Genomic DNA, 19202 nt, shown 5'->3' with positions numbered 1-19202 from the left:
TAATTGTCATAATAAACAGCCATTACAATGTTTGATCATCCGTGCACAAGAATATTTCAGGATTTGGTTGAGCCATTTTATGGAGCATTAACAAATCATCATAATATGTACAATAAAACAGAAAATGGGACTCACTCTCCACTTCTCCCAAATCACACACCTCACATTTTACTACATGAACCATTTATTATAAAATAAAACAAGTTGTTATTGCCGTAGATCTGCATATATTCAACCGTATTACGTTAAAGATACTGTAATACGTGTTCAATGCATGAGGGTAAAAAGGGTTGGCAGCAGGAGGATGCAGGGAGATCAGGGAGATCAGGTAACAATTTATAGTATGAAATCAATAATCTAACATCATGGTGGTGATGTGGCTCTATATAAGCCGGTAGAGAAGCTCCTGTCTGGTATTTTATCACTTAAAAATCTTGGATCAGTCTTTCATTTCATGCGTAAACTGATTTATATGCATTACGAAATGAAGGGAGAGATCTGCAGCAGCCAAGTGTAGCATACATTTGCTATTGCATTTACTAAAATATAAAAATAAATAATCTTACACATACAGGAGGGAATCTGTTTAATCTTGGCATGTATTCCTCAAAGTTTCAGATGTTTCTGAGTCGAGGCTTTCTGTCCCAGGTAAAAGGCTGGTGGCGATAGCACAGATGTTTCGTGGGAGAGGGGAGAGGGGGGGGGGGGAGTATACGTTTGGACAGCGGCCAGGAGAGCAATCCCACACCTTACTTTCTCACTCTGTCACTTTCTTATTATGTCTTCATTTTTCACAACGTCACCTCTGTTCCCTTCGTCTTTCTTTTATCTGTCATTCACACCAACAGAAAAAGCATCCGTGTGCTCAGTGGACACCTTCTAGCGCTAACGATGAGCTTCAGTGCAGTGAAAAGCAGTAGTGGAGGAAGTATCCTGACCTTTTCCTTCTGTAAAATGATCATTACAACAATGTAAAAATACTCCACTGCAATAAAGGGGAGAAGTCACTGTTTTTTGTCAGCGTTACAAATCAAAATGTTTGGGCACCGACTGGTTGAAACTTAAATGATATGCTGTATTTTATAAACGTGTCATGTGTGTTTTCAGGGAGAATCTTAAACCGAAAAGTAAGTAAGTAACTACAGCGGTTGGATCAATGTAGTGGAGTAAAAATAACAATATTTCTCCCTGAAATGTAGTGGAGTAGAAGTATAAACAACTATAAAGTAATATCAACTATTAATACTAAAGTACTTAAGTACATTTACTTACATACTTTCCACCACTGGGAAAAAAAATCCTTTGAAAGTTAATGCAAAGACATTAAAATGTGCACATACCAATGCACACACATTGTGGTTGTTAATTTCAGAACACGTTTATTTAATAATGTTTATTCCCTAGCTCTTAAAACAAACATTAATATCATTCTTTGCAAACGACAAGAAAAGATGTACGTCAGTGAACACACACTGCTCTGCGTCTGTGTGCCATCTTTTTAGCACCACCTTCACACTTCAGAGAGGAAACATCCTGTACGTAGCCGCAAGCTCAGTGATCCATCTCCCTGTCTCCTCCTCGGCACATAGCTCAGGCTCCCTGCTCCAGGCTTATAGGTGGAACTGAAAAGGTTGCCGGGCAAGGTGAAGCGAGGCAGATGAGGCTTAGGGCACATCTGTGCGGGACACAGGGGGTCTTGTCAATTTGGGAGATGCTTTATCTTGTTTAGAAACAGATGGGAAAGTTAGACGTGGGGCCGTTACGTAACAAGGAACTGTTCCTTTCTTACTGGATTGTGATGATTGTGGTGATAATGATTATTGTTATAATTATAATTCTTTATTGTTCCTCCTTATGATTGTCATCTTTTTACATCAGTTAGATCTTTTTCAAGCTTTTTCAATTTGGTCAGAAAAGTACTGAATAATATAATGCTTTACAAACTTGAAACTGAATCAAAGTCAAATGAAACACTTGTTACCCTCACACATAATAACATAAATTAAAATACATTTGGAATTACAGTGTTACAGTGACAGCTGACCTCTCAATGATCTCTCAGAGTTTATATCCCTCTTCTCACACCCTGAAAAACCTGCAGGTTGAGTCTTGCCATTCTCTTGCGTCAAATCTGTTCCGTCTCTACGTCATGATTTTTTACTGGTAACGTCTACATCTCTGTTATTAACAACAGCTGTCGCTCCTTTAGGACGTTAACATCTGCGTAAAGTCAGTCATTTTATTAGATTTGTTTACAGAAACAAAAATCTAGAATACTGTCAGCCTTAAAACTATGTAAGGAGAAAAGTAAGTTTGTTATGGGGTTAATTGCCATTAAGGGGGCGGCAGGTGAGAAAAGTTTTACTGCACGGCGGTCCGTTGGTGGATCGGAGCTCTGGGAAGGTCGTGTTTTTCTCCACTTTGTTTACCGGCAGTGTATTTCCATTCGTCTTTTCCATTGCAGTCTTAGGTAAAAACTAAAATATTGACAGTGTATCCTACAGAGGGAACCATAGCAGAACCACAGCAGAGTCTGTAGGAGAAAGGTCAGCTTCCAGCACACATAAAACATGTATTGACCAATAACATAAGAAGAAGTACAATGGGAGGATTAGTGATGCCACCTTGCACTCACCATGCCCACAGAAAATAAAGTGAGTGAGTCACCGTGTGACATAATCCTTCCATTGATCCAGCTCATGGTGGTGAAAAGGGCAAATCCAGTTATGACGAGGAGAGACCAGAAGTGAATCAACATTTCACAAAGTATGACACAAGGGAGAGCCCTAAATACCAGACAGAGAGATTTCTTCTGGCACTTACAATACCACTTTGTTCATCATGTCGTCTGTTCTAAGACCCAAATGTCAGACGTATGTATTTCTGTTTTAATTCATTCCTTACACGCCTCCAGTCTTTATGTGACTTTCCTCTCTTTTTCCTGGCTGCTGTCTTCCTTCTGTCTTCTTCTTCTTCTTCTTCTTCTGCCCGATCTCTCCTGACTTCTCTGTCACAAAATATTTCAATATGAAAATCGGTAAATGATTCAAATCCTTAACATTTCTCGCAAAATGTATTGGCTCAGTTTTGTGAGACTGAAACGATGTTCATATCTGTGTGAACCCGTTGAGTCTAAAGTGAGCTAAATTGGACTATTGATACTCTGATGCTATTGCTATAGGCACATTTCTGTTGTGAGCTTCACAGGGTCATGAGTGAGGTCAAAGATAGAAACAGTGTATTTAGCCATATTTTGATAAAAATGTGATTTTGGCCTAGGATGGTCCGTTAGTCCCCCACTTTGGTCTAGATTGAAATATCTCAACATCTATTGGATGGACTGCAGAATGTGGTACATTCGTGGTGCCCACAGGAGGCATCTGACTTTGGTTATCCTCTGACTTTTCCTCTATGTCACCACCGGGTTCACATTTTTGCCTTTCGAGTGAAACGTTTTGGATGAATTGCAATGAAATGTGGTACAGAAAACCCGGCAGTAATAATGGTACGAGCGCAACCTGGCTACACACCAGGTCATTGTGGAACTGCTAATCCTTTAAGGACGCTCCCTCTCTGGGGAACCTCCTGTGTATTTATAGAAACTGTCTTTCCCCTGTCCATCCTCCCTTTGATCGAGCATGAAGCAGAACTAAACTTGAGCACCCACTTACGCACACTTTTTCCAGTACAGGATAGCTTGCACTTCATGTGTGTGTGGTTTTGTTTGTTATAGATAAGTGTCAGGGTTGAAGTAGCAGCAGTCTCGGTCTGATTTATTTTCCGTTCATGCAAACAGGAAGCGGGATGGGCTGTCCTCACGACCTCAGTGCTTATCATTAAGAGCTAATGAGGTAACACAACATTTACCATAACCCTCTTTAACAGGACATCTGTGTCTTAATATCCCTGCTGCATAGTGAAATATTTTCACCCAAATGCAATTTAGCTTTATTGCCTTTATACGCACTGCAAGAGAATCATTTTCTCTTTCTGCTCTGCTCTGTCTGGCAGCTACATTATGATATTCATATTCAATTTCCTCATTTGTGAAACAGTGTCACCCCGCATACAGGAAACATACATACTCACATTATATTGACTAACCAACGAAACTCGCAAGTTTCAGACTGGGTTTGCCACATTATCTCTGTGTCACAGATCTGTCACTGTGCTGAGTGTCCTCTCACTCTATTTGTCCTGTATCTCTGTGGTGAGATCACGTCCCTAATCTCCACTCTGGCTGACCCCGGTTTGGAGTACTCCCGAAGTGGGAGGGGAAAAGGTGAGTAAGAGAGATAATTTGATTGGAGCTGGAGCTGGTCACACTTTGGTTGTTCTTCAAACACACAAAACACCTAAGTTCAGTTTCAAACGCTGTCTTTTGTGTTAAGCATGATCCATTAGCGACGCTCAGGCCAGGTCTAACTTTACTGTTAATGATGATGGTAATGTTAGTACCAAGACATCTACCTCTAATGAATCGCATTTGAGAGTTTTCATCTACCCTTTTGACCCTTTTAAGGGATCCAGACCGTGAGGCTATTTCAGTGAATGCTCTGATAATTAATTCACTCTCACAGCTGACTTATTTGGCTGCTGAAGTTGAAATGCCTCCACCCTAGCAACACCTCCGCTTTTAGTCCCTCTCTCCTCAAAGGCCAAGGCAGGTATAAAAGCAGTCACCTCTCAAGATTAATTAAAGCTTATGGCCTCTGATTGGTGACAGGGAATAATCCTGCTCACCACTGGCCTGGGACACCGCCTCCACAGTGACCTTGTGTTGGATTTTACACCAGCTCCGGGACAGAAATAATAGGTGTGGCACACCTACACACCCACAACTGTGCATCCCTTTTAATCCCCAACACTGGGACTATCCCTATTGTACTCAGCATATTGTATCATTAGTAGGTGACTCATTACTTCAGAGTCAGTCAGGCAGGCTCACTGACCATGCCTGGTGCACTTTGTAATACATTAGGGGTTTATTGTAGCCTTGGGTATTGGATGGAAGCAGACTAAATAGAAATGGAGAAGCATGGCTTTTAAAAAATGTATCAAAACGATCTCAAACTCTCTCTCTCTCTTGTCTCCCTCCTTCACTATCTCTCCCCGTAATGCATATATGTTAAAACTTGAAGAGAAATAAAACATCTTCCCCAGAGATGGCATTAGTTCTGACCCCATTTCTTTTGAAATGCTGACCTGACATTTCCTGAATACAGAGAAAGGACCCAGAAAGATAAATGGACCATGAACAAATATCATCAGAAAAGGTCATCTTTCCATATCCATTTCTAAAATGCAATTTAATGTCACAAATGGAACCGCAACAGTTTCATACGTTAAAATGGAGTTTGTCACGGGACTGATCTTCCTCTGACATCGTTAGAGCACTGTTTCACTTTGATGGAGCGTTTTAACTTTCAGCATGTAGTTCAGGGGCAACTGCTCACTTAAGCGCCACTGGACTCACATCTGCCTTTAACATTGCAAATTATAAAGAGGCAAAGTGAGTGATGCATGCTGTAGAAATACATCCTGGAACTACTTTTCCTTGTGTGTTTTGAGTACAATTTTGATCTTCTTTTTTTAAATGAATTGTACCAACAACTAGTTCAAGGTAATGAGAAGGACACTCACACAAACACAAACCAGATGGCTTCAGTTAATGCATATTCAGTGCAGCCTTTTAATCTTTAAGTCTGTCAGTCATTCCAGGCGACAATCATCAGTGCAGTGATGTAGGCTACTGGTGATCAAGCGTTTGCTGCTTGCTTCACAAAGATTAAAAGACTGGATTAAACAGGCTATTAGTCTGAAGCATCCCTATTTTGTTAGCAGCCTATGCATAATAAGTATTTTGCATTTGATTTGTCACCTGATCAACACACACACTTTATATATTGTTTTTCAAAGTGACCCCTAAGAGACATTTATAAACTAGAGGTAACCAAACAAATACACTTGTTTACAGCCATGCTAGCAACTCTGTGAGGCTATAGCACAGCGGTGCTTTTAGCTAAGTGCTAACATCATCATGCTAACATGCTTACAGTGATAATGCTAACATGCTGGTGTTTAGCAGGTTATGATAACAATGTTACACATTTTCATTTAGTCTGTTAGCATGCTAACATTTCATAATAAGCACTAAACACAAAGTGCAGCTGAGGCTGAGGAAGGTATTTGGATCCGTTTTAGGTAAACAATTTTGACCTGATGGTGGCGCCAGATGAAAAGTTAGGGGTTCACCAAAGTTATTGTGATACATTCTGAGGGGAAAGTGAATGTCTGTACCTAATTTAATTGCAATCCATCCAATAGTTAATAACACATTTCACTTAAAACCACAAATGTCAACCTCACGGTGGCAGTAGAGGAAGGTCAGAGGGATTGCTATATCTAGAAAATAGCACAAGATGGGTATGCAATCTGGCATACTTTGCTTCACACCTCGCACGGCCCTGTCCGCTAGATGTGAGGCAGAGTACAGAGACAATGCGTGCCAGTCTCACAAGGCGAAGAGTAGAGGATAGGTCGTTGGCATGCCATCTTATGAGTTTCTTTAGGAATATCTGTGATAGTAAACAACCACATTGTCTGTGTATTGTTTTGTTGTGTGTGTGTGTCCCAGGAGGAGTAGCTGCTACCTTAGCTACAGCTAATGGGAATCCAAATCTAGAATACAGCACTGTGTTCAGACATTATTGTGTATTCTTCAGTATTTTTCATGGTTTTTTTGTGTGTTTTGTTTTCCAGATCCTGGCAATAATCTCCATCCTCTTCATCGTGTTGTCTACCATTGCCTTGTCTCTAAACACTCTTCCAGAGCTGCAGGACAAAGATGAGTTTGGTCAATCGACAGACAATCCACAACTAGCCCATGTGGAAGCCGTATGTATTGCCTGGTTTACTATGGAGTACCTGCTTCGCTTCCTCTCCTCCCCCAACAAGTGGAAGTTCTTTAAGGGTCCTCTGAATATCATCGACCTACTGGCCATTTTGCCCTACTACAGTCACCATCTTCCTGACAGAATCCAACAAGAGTGTGCTGCAATTTCAGAACGTCCGCCGTGTGGTTCAGATTTTCCGGATCATGCGGATCTTACGTATTTTGAAGCTGGCTCGTCACTCCACAGGTCTTCAGTCTCTGGGCTTCACTCTCAGGAGGAGCTACAATGAGCTTGGCCTGCTTATCCTTTTCTTGGCCATGGGCATCATGATCTTCTCCAGCCTGGTGTTCTTTGCAGAGAAGGATGAAGAGGACACCAAGTTCAAAAGCATCCCAGCTTCTTTCTGGTGGGCTACTATTACTATGACAACTGTAGGCTATGGAGATATCTACCCAAAAACTCTGCTGGGAAAGATAATCGGAGGTTTGTGCTGCATCGCTGGAGTACTCGTGATAGCCCTGCCTATCCCCATCATCGTGAATAACTTCTCTGAGTTCTACAAAGAGCAAAAGAGGCAGGAGAAAGCCATCAAAAGAAGGGAGGCTCTGGATAGGGCTAAAAGAAATGGTAGCATTGTTTCTATGAACATGAAAGATGCCTTGGGCCGCAGTGTAGAGCTTTTAGATATAATGGTGGAAAATACTGATGAAAAGAAGGAGAAAGTGCAGGATAATCACGTGCCTCCTAGTCTGCAGAAAGAGACACCCAAACTGAAGTCACAGATGAGCCCCAGCAGCCCTACCAAGACCCTTGAATCAAGCTACCAGGAGCAGGCCAAGCCCTCTAGCAGTCCTCAGCATCTTAGTGTACAGAAACTGGAGGAGATGTACAACAAGATAGCCATTGTCCCGTCACAACTCGACTTCAACAAGAAAAAAGGGGTAGCGTCCAAAGCAGTTAGGCAGAGAGCTGAATTAGAGATGGAAAGCATCCCCGCTGAAGCCATCTCAAGCAAAGCAGCGACAGTTGCAGCCATGAGGAGCATGTCCAGCATTGACAGTTTCATCAGCTGTGCCACTGACTTCCCTGAGAGCTCTCGTTTTTCCCACAGCCCCGCCAGCAGCATGCCAGGGAGGGTCAGCACCAATCCCAGCCTTGAACCCACCTTGGAGAATGAGCAAGAATGGTCCCAGGGCACCACTACACCACTGACAGGACGATGCACCAAGCCCGGTCCGTATTCTGACAGGCCCAGGGATTTGCGCTTCAACAACCCGCTCAAAAGCCACTCCCTCAAAGTCAACTTCAGAGCAGGGGAGGATTCAGGGACAGGGGCCCTCTCAGACAGCTCGTCAGTCCAGAGCCAAGTGTCCGTCTACACATCTGCCAGAAGCAGGACACCTAGCAAGAGTCCAGAGAATTTACTTCCCAACAGCCTCTTCACATTCCACGATGCATCCATCAATAAATTCATTGATGCTGACACGGATGAGGAGGAGCACCTGCATGATGGTTCAGGCACCAACCCATCCCAAAGACTCATGGAAAGAGCCAGCCATCATGCCAGCTTCCAGCAAGGGGCCAACCACATGGAGGGCCTGCAGAGGAAGCTGGGAAACAGCAAACTGCCGCTAGAAGGGCAGGAGAACCATGTGGCTCAGGAACTACAGCCACTTCAGGGAGAGAACAGTCACTCTAATGCTTAAAGTCACAATAAGGGAGAGTCCATGGAGGAGGAAGCAGAAATGGAAATATAAGAAGCACAGTGAACTCAACAAACTGAACTTCCCAAAAATATGAAAGGCACTGAAAACATTTGCAGGAACATTTGAAGATTTACAATATGAAATTCTTCATGGAAATAGTTGTGGACAATGGGAAAGAGTTTTGTCTTTTGCTCTCAAACTTCTTCCCACCGAGGACTCCTGAATTTAACTTTATTTAGCGGAGGACTCTATTAGGTTTTAAAAATGGCAAGAAATTGTGTTTTGGATCAGATCCTCATTTAATAATTCCAGCAAAATCCTATTTCTCAGACATCCTTGGATACCACTTTAAAGCCACTATAGCACAGGATATCCAATCAGTAGCAAACCACAGAGGGCATTGAAACATGACCCTGCAAAATGGGAAACTCATTCAGCTGGGATAATTCAAATAACTACGTTGTTGTGTGAAGAGGAACTTACATTATTCTTTAAGTTATCGGTTACAGTATACATACAGAACATAAGGCAACAGTGTGTTGGGAAATTGTACAGTTTGCTCCCTTTAACTTCCTTTCTTAAAACTGGCCTTAGTTTATGTTGTCGCATGTTTTATGTTTGTGTTTGTATGAGTGGGAAAGAGAGACAGACAGACAGACAGACAGACAGACAGTACATATACTATACAGTATTAATTGTTATGTAGCGTTCTTGATCTCTTAGGTGTAAACTTGAGGAGAATCGAGTATTTCAGACTGACTTTAGTGTCTTGCTCTCCCATATTTTTTACTGCACAGAAAACGTTTTTTAGACAACACACACAGAGACACTGTGAGACTGTATCCATCGATTTCCTTCTTGTTCCCATTGTGCCCGACTGCTGGCAAGAGAGAGCACCTTAGGATGGACCTTCTTTCTTGTTCGTATTGATGTTTGTATTGGTGAAATCTTGAGTATGAATCCTGAGAAAATCAAAAAGTCTTATGTGTTATTTCAAACTTTCTCAAATGTGTTTTGGAGGAATCATCATTCCTATTGTAACTAATAATCTGAACTTCATATAAAATGACTGCTTATGAGTTATAGCTGGAAAGACAACATTGTGTGAATATTGTACATGTATGACTACAAAAGTAGAACATTACAAAAAAAAAAGGAAAAGAATGAAAATAATTTATATTTCTAAGATATTTTCTAAAAGAATGGACTCTTAGACAAATATATTGTGCTAATCTCGTAGTTTTGCATTTGTATATATCATATATGTACATATATGTACTGCATTATTTTGATGGAGTTGCATTTGTTAGACAATATACTGTAGTAGATTCATTTGTATTGTTTGCTCCTGTCTCCCCATAAATGTGTGTCCCTCTATTATTTGTGCAATGTGAAGAACCAAAGAAATGTTCTTTCTGATTACTTGTACAGATAATCGTAAGTTTTACTGTTTTATCTAAAACAATATATATATAAGAAATGTAAGCATTCCTTTTCTAAATCTGACATATTTCAGGGAGCCATATTTGCTCATTTGGTACAAACATGTAAGAAAGCTGTTGACAGGGAATGAAAATGAAGAGGGAACACAGCACTTTATTTTACACCCATTTCAAAAGCTAATTTGATTATTTACACACTGTGAATCTTGGCAAGTGGTTCGCTTCCAGAGCTTCAAAACATTGCACTCATATGAGTTCACATGACATCTCTTACAAACATAAACCCACCTCGCAACTACGTACAGCTGAGGCACACAAACAGCATGAAGGTACCTCGTGTGTCTGTAGGCCGCTTTACTTCAACCAAATATCCTGCATCCTGCTTTATTTGTATACACCTCACTCCAAACATATGAACAATCTGGGTGTTGATCATCTGGTGCTCTCGTGCTCTTTGTTACATGCAAACGTGGTTTTACAGCATTATTAACTTTACGACATAACATGCAAGCATGCTACGATGCATCTATTTATAGAGGTGAATCTTTCCGTTTAAAGAGATAGAAATGTTGAGGCTGTATGGTTGTTTGCAATCATTAGACATAATATGAGTTAGACATTTCCGTGCCTTTGCTTTTAACAGACGCCTGCCCCGCACACTGAATCTGTCGTGGCATATTGGAGCCCGCACGACAATTAGACAAACTGTACAGCAAATAAGCAGACAGAGAACTGGGTCATCCAGCTGTCAGACTGCTGTGTGAGATACCCACACCCCTCCCTCTGATGTCTTTCCTGTACACTTAAACAGTTACATGGAAAAGGCCCAAAAACAAGCAGGTGCAGAGTGAACGACCACTGTTTCCATGGTGATGGTTTAGGTGACTGCACGGCTTACATTCGATGCAAAAATCGTAGTACGAAGTCCTTAAAGACTCAAACAACAGACACACAGTGTTTACATTGTGTTCATGAATTCACTCAAGTCATTCATTCATCTCTGTTTCCCTCCTCACCTGTGGCTTCAGGATGAAGGTGATGGGAGTGTGGGCCTTTAAATCAGAGCATGAACACAGAAGCATGTGCCTGAAACTAATGTGCTGTTGGAGTGTATGTTAACTTCAGCTACCAACCGCAGCGGAGGGAGGGAGAGAGAAATGTGAATGGAATAGGAACGAGCCCTGTGTGACGGAGAGAGCAGTGCAGCTTGATGACAGCTGACACCCCTGATGATGGCTGTGGCGCTCTGATCCTTCACCTCTTGTCCAACTTAATTGAAAACCGTTTACGTGAGCTCTCTCAGCTGCTTTAGAGCATTCCGTCAGACGGGACAAGCGTCATCATGCTCTGTCATTGAGGAAGTTATGCAGCTAGATTATGCACACTCATGTGTGTTTTTCTATGACAAGCACCAGCCTTGTGCGCGAGTTTTTTGTGCAGAATGGCGGTTGGGTTAAAGCATCCTTTTGAGGATGTGTTCACTTCTGTGGTTCATTTCTGTGATTCTATAAATAACATCCTGGGCATACAAAGGCAAGGTCTGGGCCAGCAGGGAAGGCTCAGTTTCAGCAATGTCTTTGGTCAAATAGTGTCATGGAGGAACACACTTTGTAATAAAAGAAAGGTAGCCATTCAAAAACACAAGACAAGACTAGAAAGATAAAAAAGGAAAAGTGTCGTACACAGTGAAGATTCATTAACATTCATCACACCACAGTCAGACATGAACTGACCCTCTCGTCATAGTGGACATTCGTCCAAACAAGCCATAGTCGATTAAAATGGTTACAACTCTCTCATGATAACAATGTTCTTATTGCTTTTTATATTTTTTTTCTTCTTTTCCAAACTGCACTTTATTAACTTTTCTATATTAAATCATCTGCTTTCTAGTAACCATGCAAATAGAAATGTCAACATACAAAGGTTGAAACACAATTTTCAAAAGCACAAGGTATAATGTCAATAAGTATCAATGTCATTGTCTTTAAGCACAATACGCCACAATACAGTTTTAAGCCGGACACATCATTTCATTTTCAGAATCATCCCCCCTCTTCAGGGAATTAATATCCTCTGTCCAACTCACACACAGGTCTGTATACTGCCCTTACTGTGTGTCAGGAAATGTTTGTTTTGTAAAGTTTAATACTTTGTACCAGTTGACTTTGTAGAATATTATCTTTGTGGTTTCCTGTCGTTCAACGCATGTAGCGCTATTAAACTGTGACACACAGAACTTGTAAATATTATCTTAGAAGTTATAAGAAAATGTCTATGATCAGCAATGTTGACGCAATTTTCTGATTTTACTGACTGATGCTTAATAAAAGACAATAACCCAGTGTCGGTGCCTCTCTTTATTACCTGAAATGTGTTTTTATAAAACACACTGAATACACATAACAGGAAGGTAATGTATGACTGAACAGTGAGATTGTGCAAGTTGTGGTTTGTGGATGGCATCTGTATATTTTATACAACAGCACCCTCCAGTGTTATGATCTGTATTCATTCAAAAGATATATGCTGTATATTAGGGCGTTCACTACACACAGTGACAGGTGCAGCTGCAGCTAAAAAATGTTTTCATTATCAATTATTTTCCCAAGAAAATGGAAAGACAAAATATAAAAATGTGAATCACAATTTCCAACAGTCTTAAATTATGTTTTAAAATGTCTTGTTTTGACCAAACAGTTCAAAACCCTGAATTATTAAATGTCCAGTGGTATAAAACAGACAGAAGCAGCAAACACATTTAACAAGCTGGAGCCAGCAAATATCTGTTAATCGATTTACTATTTAATCATTATAGCGCTGTCTAATGTCAGTATTTCACACTATTGGCTGTGACTTCATTTAAATTATATTTTTCATAACATGCTGTACCATTTTGTTTTTTCATGACATACTATACTATACTAACCTGTGACTTTTTTAGGGCATACTATAGTATCCTTTCTTTTATGGCATTTCTTATAACATGCTATACTATGACTTTTTTATGACATGTTTATACTAGATACAGTAACCTTTTTTAACTTATAAAATCTTATAAGATCAGTCATCTGGGTACTTTGCATATAAAAAGTGGAAATCGGCTGACAGTCAATATGAGTGAAATGATCTTCTAAAGCAGGCTACAGATTCACATCTTCTAATTAACATTACATCATGCAATGTCATGATCAAAGATTTGAAGAGGATTACATCACAGTCAAAGCAAGTCACGACTTTAGGCTTTTCACGGCACACAAACAGTCTTGAACGTCAACGAGGCACATTGCTTCCTGCAGCAACAACTTAAACAAAACCGCTAAAGTTTGGGTCTCAAGTACAGTACAGAAGAAAAACAGTAACGTGAGTTTATGAAGTATGCTGTACATTAGGGATTTGTGCACACGTGCTAAGCAGTTTATCACCTTAACATTTTACTCAGTTGGATAATCCACCTTGCATCATGGATCAGGAATAACTTTCTGTAAAAGACGAAAGGAATGTCTAAGTAAGAGGTGACCAGTCATGGATCAAATACTACAAATAAACTTGTGTAAAAGCAGTTTACTGTTGTCAATAGTGGCTGGTAAAGTATAGATCTTGCATAACAGTCAAAAGGTCACAGTAAAAGTTATGAGTTACTTTTTGCATAAGACAACATTGTTATTTGTGATATTTCCCAAGTAACTCTAACTTATAAAATGTTCCTTAGGGCAAGAAACTGAAAGAGATGTTAACCCTTTCCTCAGCTGTGAATGCGTTACCCAATTGAAAATACAACTTATAAGACATTGATATTTCTTCAAATAATACTCATAAAACATAACAAATGAGAATGGTTTACAGACCGTGAGTGTAAAGGCCCAAACAATGTATTGAAATGTTACTCTACAAACAAGTGTGCTCTTTGGATCCAATGCTTACAGGCAGAAAAGAAGGAAAGCCTATATTTAAACATGAACGACATTTTAGGGTGTGGACAAAAAAACCTTTATCCACTGTAATAGCAATTTAAATGTCTACTGTTTTAATTATATATAAGTTTCCTATGTTAAACAAGCCAACTGCCATTTGATGCTAACATAGGAGTGTCGGTTAGATCAAACCAGGACCAACTGCCATTTCATGTTAATACAAGACAGACGCATCCTGATTAGACTGATAAGCTAACAAAAGACAGGACACAGCCAAATCCTGATCAAACTAATTAACTCACTGAGACAGAATATTGAGTGTATCACCCAATATTCTGTTTACATAACTATTACCCTACAAGCATCAAAGGGCAGTTTGGCTTGGCCCCCTGTGGTTTTTTATACAAACCAAATTGTATAAAATGCCTATGTGTCTTCTTCCAACCTGTGCCCTTCCATAGACTACGCTGTATTCTGTGAAACTGGTGCCATTTGAGGCCTCAAATAAATGCACAAAGACAACTCTGTCTCTATCACCATTTATTTGATTTTATATACATCTCTCCAGAGTAAAGCAGGAAAAATTCCACAACACCACCTTTAAGTGACACTAAACACAAGAAATACTTTCAAACTGAGTCCTTTGTTAGTTTGTCCACGCTTTACTCCTCCTGGCCTTTTAACACTGAACACTAAAGACGACTGATCATAGTTAGAAGCTGGTTTTGTCGGACTCTGCGTCGACTGCTTACTATCTCAGTACATTTTGTGCACACTTTTGACTTCACTGCTCAAGGCAAGAGATTTTTTTTTCCTCCAATACATTTTGTTTATTCATTTTATCTTATCTTAAAATTAGCAAGAAAAAGTAAAAGTTGCTAATCACTGTAGCCATTCCTCATCTCCATGCTGGTTGTAAAGAGTTCCAAAAGCTACAATGATATATTTAACTTTGGAAGACTGTATTTAACAACATCCTTTAAGCAGAAAAGGCTTCATATTAACATGAAAGTGAAGGCACCTAAAATATCTTTATGGCCATTTGGGTTCTTGTGTATGAAACTAAAGCATTGAAGGTGGTGGGTTTGTGGGAAGAAGGCAGATGATCGTGTTAAAGGTGTTTGTGCTAAGCATGTATCTGAACTGACTCATCAATAACAAACTATTTATATTTACAGTACAATAATCACAGTGTTGATGTAAATGAGTCTGAAGTAGCATTAAAAAATAGTATGAAATAGTTTCCTTTAGTATTCATGCAAATTTGTGGGTATCTTTGTTATGATAATAGTAAACAATCCTATGAGACCCAATGCATTATTATTCACAGACTACATGTACACCCAGCTATTCGATGTAAATATGATCCTATGTGGTCTCTATTACAAACAGTCAGGTGGTTGTCAGTTCAAAACAAGATTAGGAAAGTATTTAAGATTAAACCGCTAAATCCATATCCTTTTATTCTTGGATTCTAAATATGAACGAAGATACAGGTACATTCTTCGAATCACTTTGCATGCTGCACGTTACCAAAATGATCGGACGAAGAGTCCCCTGATGTTTTAGCATGGTATTAAAAAACGTATGTCATTTGGTTATTGGAGAGACTATCACATGTGTTAAGAAGTGCTCTTGATGAATTTGTAAGGGACTGGTCCCCAATAGCATTATACCTGAAAGAGGAATGGTTAAGAGTTATAGGTATGGGGGTAACAAATACTACATTTTGAAAACTTCACTTTTTTTGTTGTTGTTGCTGATGTGTCTGTTTATTTTTGTTTTGTGGTTTTCAGTATGTCTTGCCTTAAGTGTAGGTCTTTGTAATTTATCATGTTATGATCCTATCCTAAATGTAAACATTATGGAGTGTATGCAGGTATATGTTTACATCCCTCTCAGTTTATGGTATGCTGGCTTTGGCTGAGTGTTATCTTAATCCCTGCCTCAGTCATACTCAACCACTGGTTATGAACATGTTATGAATGTGCACGGGTTAGTCAGTCAGCTCCTCGGTCATCAGACAAAAAGCCTTTCTATTGGTGGCCACCATCCGTCGGTGTCCTAATCCGCCACACACGTTATATAAAATGTCCATCCAATCCCGCGTCACGCAGAGAAACAACTAATACTCCAAAATTTGGCAGTCTGCTGGTGTGGCTCATTGACAGGACTGGACAGGAGCATCATGATTATTATAGTGGACCTGCTGCTGATGCTCATCGACCTGACCTACTCCATCCTGAGTGCCGTCATCCAGACTGTCATCCAGCCGAGGCTCAAATCCATTGACGGGGAGCTCTGTCTGATCACAGGGGCCGGGGGCGCGCTGGGCCGACTGTTCGCCCTGGAGTTCGCCAAAGAGGGAGCGAACTTGGTGCTGTGGGACTGCAACACGGCTGCCAACGAGCAGACCGCCAAGCTTGCGCGGGAGCTGGGAGTTCAGGTGCACGCGTACACGGTGGACCTGTCCAAGCGCCAGGGCATCTATGAGACAGCGGACAAGGTGAGAGCAGAGGTCGGGGAAGTCTCCATACTGGTCAACAACGCAGGCGTGGTGGCCGGACGGAGGCTGCTGGACTGTCCCGACGAGCTTTTGGAGAGGACTCTGCTGGTGAACTGTCACGCGCTGTTTTGGGTGAGACTTGACGCACGCACCTTTTACGCACAAACAATTAAAAACCGTGAAAGTCCACTTTTGCTAGACAAAGAGCAAACATCATCTACCAGAGCATACCAGCCTGACATGAATTACGTAATATCTATTCACTAATAGTCCTGCCCTCTGACCCGGTTCTGTATTTGTGCACTGATGTGTGAAGGGATCAAAGCAGCCTGTGTAGCAGCAGAGATACAGTATGTCCTGAGTGTGTTCAGGTTTCATTAGGTTACAAGTAGGAGGCGGTAACATTAACATCAACAGATTTAAAGGAGCCCAGGCGAGCCCACCAGTAAAGACATCATGTGATTCTGCCCTTGATCCTCTTTAAGCCCCAGTCTCGCGCTCATACAATAAACGGGTAAGCTCGTTAGCATCAACTATCAAGGATATCAACAGACATAGTGTCATTTATGTTAAAGCACCTCGAATGCACCTGATCTGGCAAAGCAGAAAGTGTCTTTTCTTTAGGAATAGTTGGCAGCTGCACAAGACCCTACTGTGTGTGGGCAACAATGAGATGCTGAGCTCCCAATAAACTGTAGTGGCCTCTACCCTCTAGCTGGGAGGTTTGACATTTAGGAATATGAGCAAAGTATCAGCTTAATTAATAAAGGTCTGAAAACAAGATTTTACACAAGACCCTTCTTCCAAGACATGGCCTCAAGCAAAATCTCTTAACAATAAGGCTCTTATCATGTCAGTTGATATATTGTGCATAAGTGGTGCTACAAAGTTATGATTAATGAAATTACCACAGACCAGATGTCAAGTTTGGGTTTTGGGGTCTGAGGTCCTTCAACAGTTGCCCTCTTTGCAATCCATTCTTGCCTTTGAGGCCAAAGGTTCACAAAGTTGTGAATTCATTTGTTGTTATAAAAACAGGATATTTTTTACAAATGACAATGTGCACCATTCAAACACACTTAGTGTGAACTCGTTATTATTGACATGACAGGGGACCCAGAAGTGAGCCGGTTGCATTTGGTCTTGAAGCTTCATGGTTTAGATGTGCAGGGGCGAATTCTACAGTAGTTTAGACCCTGCTGTCGTTTAATACTGTAATACATATTTGTTAAAAGCCAATTAAAACAAACTTATTGACACTAAAGTGACCCTGTGGACAAAACAAACCTCTGTTCAGATGAAGGAGCTGGTTTGTCCAGACAGATAGGCTGAAACATTTCAACATATTTGATTTAGCGCCGTGAGATTGCTTTTAGCTTTGAAAGGCACTTTATAAATACAATTTATTATTATTATTTCTGATAAAAATGTATCCTCACCACTTATTGTTGGCAGTATTATTTGGCAGCATTTGTATTTTTCGTGTTACTCAAATGGCAGGCTGGAGGGGATTTCAGGACATCTTTATTTGTTATACTGAAATCAATCTTTCGTAACCCGACAGATGACAAAGGCCTTCCTGCCTCGGATGAAAGCAAAGAACCACGGTCACATTGTAACCGTTGCCAGTGCTCTTGGACTATTCAGCACTGCATGTGTAGAGGTAAGACAAATGATTAATTACTTTATCAACCACACACACACACACACTTGTCAGACAAATCTAAAACAATCTTTGAGAACATTTAAATGCTGACTTGTACTTTCTTCCTCCAGGATTACTGCGCCAGTAAATTTGGAGCAGTCGGTTTTCATGAGTCCCTAACACACGAGCTGCTCGCAGAGGACATGGACGGCATCAAAACCACTTTAGTGTGCCCTTATATTGTAGACACAGGGATGTTTGCAGGCTGTGAAATCAGGTGAGATGGCACCATTCATCTTTTAACCTTTTGTGGTTTTTGAAACTGAAAAGAATAAGTTCTATATTGATCTCTTTTTGTTTGATATCAGGAAGGAGCTTCGGGGTATAATTCCACCTCTGGAGCCCCTCTACACCGTACAGCAGTCAATGAAAGCCATTTTAGCCGAACAGCAAATGATCTGCATTCCTCGCCTCATGTACATCCCCTTCCTAACACGAGCGTGAGTATACTAGAGTGAACGCTACGGTTATTATTGATTAGAAATATTTCTGACCAAGATAAAATATTAATGTGGGACTTGTTTCGTTTTGCTTCCCTTCTCTAGATTGCTACCTTGGGAGGCAAATGTGGCAACATATCGCTTCATGGGAGGAGACAAATGCATGCTACCCTTCATCAAGAACGTTGAACTAAAGACCCTCAATGGCCACATCAAATCCTAAGACCTCTCTCCGTCTGTCTGATCACTTTTTGGACCAATACAGACACCAAAGGTTCACACGGTATATTCTCAATACTTGAATTGGTCATCTGAAAAGAAGAGCCCAACACCTGCATGTTGATGCTACAATGAGCTTAACGACCTCTTTATTCACGGCCATGTTGTACCGCATACATGTTGGGTCATTCCAGGTTATAATCATAACTTCATCTGAGGGGCAGCCATTGTTTGCTTAGTGAAAAAGGAAATTCCACCACCTTATTAATCAAGTTATTGATTTCTCTTTGCACTGGCGACCGAAGAGCCGTTAAGACTCACAACCCAAGATGCATTCATCAAAACATACTGCTCATAGAAAAAGAGGCTGCGAT

General features: G+C 40.6%; 1 protein-coding gene and 1 pseudogene across 1 annotated transcript; both read left to right on the top strand.

Moving 5' to 3' along the window:
* The window catches only part of LOC115008325 (potassium voltage-gated channel subfamily B member 1-like), a 32215-nt pseudogene extending 22675 nt beyond the window's left edge, over positions 1–9540 (top strand).
* Positions 9541–16146: 6606 nt separating this feature from the next.
* On the top strand, positions 16147–18881 carry LOC115008617 (retinol dehydrogenase 10-like). Its single transcript, XM_029432317.1, has 5 exons — positions 16147–16596; positions 18029–18127; positions 18241–18386; positions 18478–18609; positions 18715–18881. The coding sequence occupies exons 1-5, from the start codon at positions 16147–16149 to the stop codon at positions 18830–18832; spliced, it is 945 nt and encodes a 314-aa protein (XP_029288177.1). The 3' UTR covers positions 18833–18881.
* Positions 18882–19202: the final 321 nt, after the last annotated feature.

This window comes from Cottoperca gobio, chromosome 5, assembly GCF_900634415.1.
Source record: "Cottoperca gobio chromosome 5, fCotGob3.1, whole genome shotgun sequence".
Lineage (NCBI taxonomy): Eukaryota > Metazoa > Chordata > Actinopteri > Perciformes > Bovichtidae > Cottoperca > Cottoperca gobio.
Note: the sequence above shows the minus strand (reverse complement) of the source record. Positions and strands in the feature narration are given on the sequence as shown.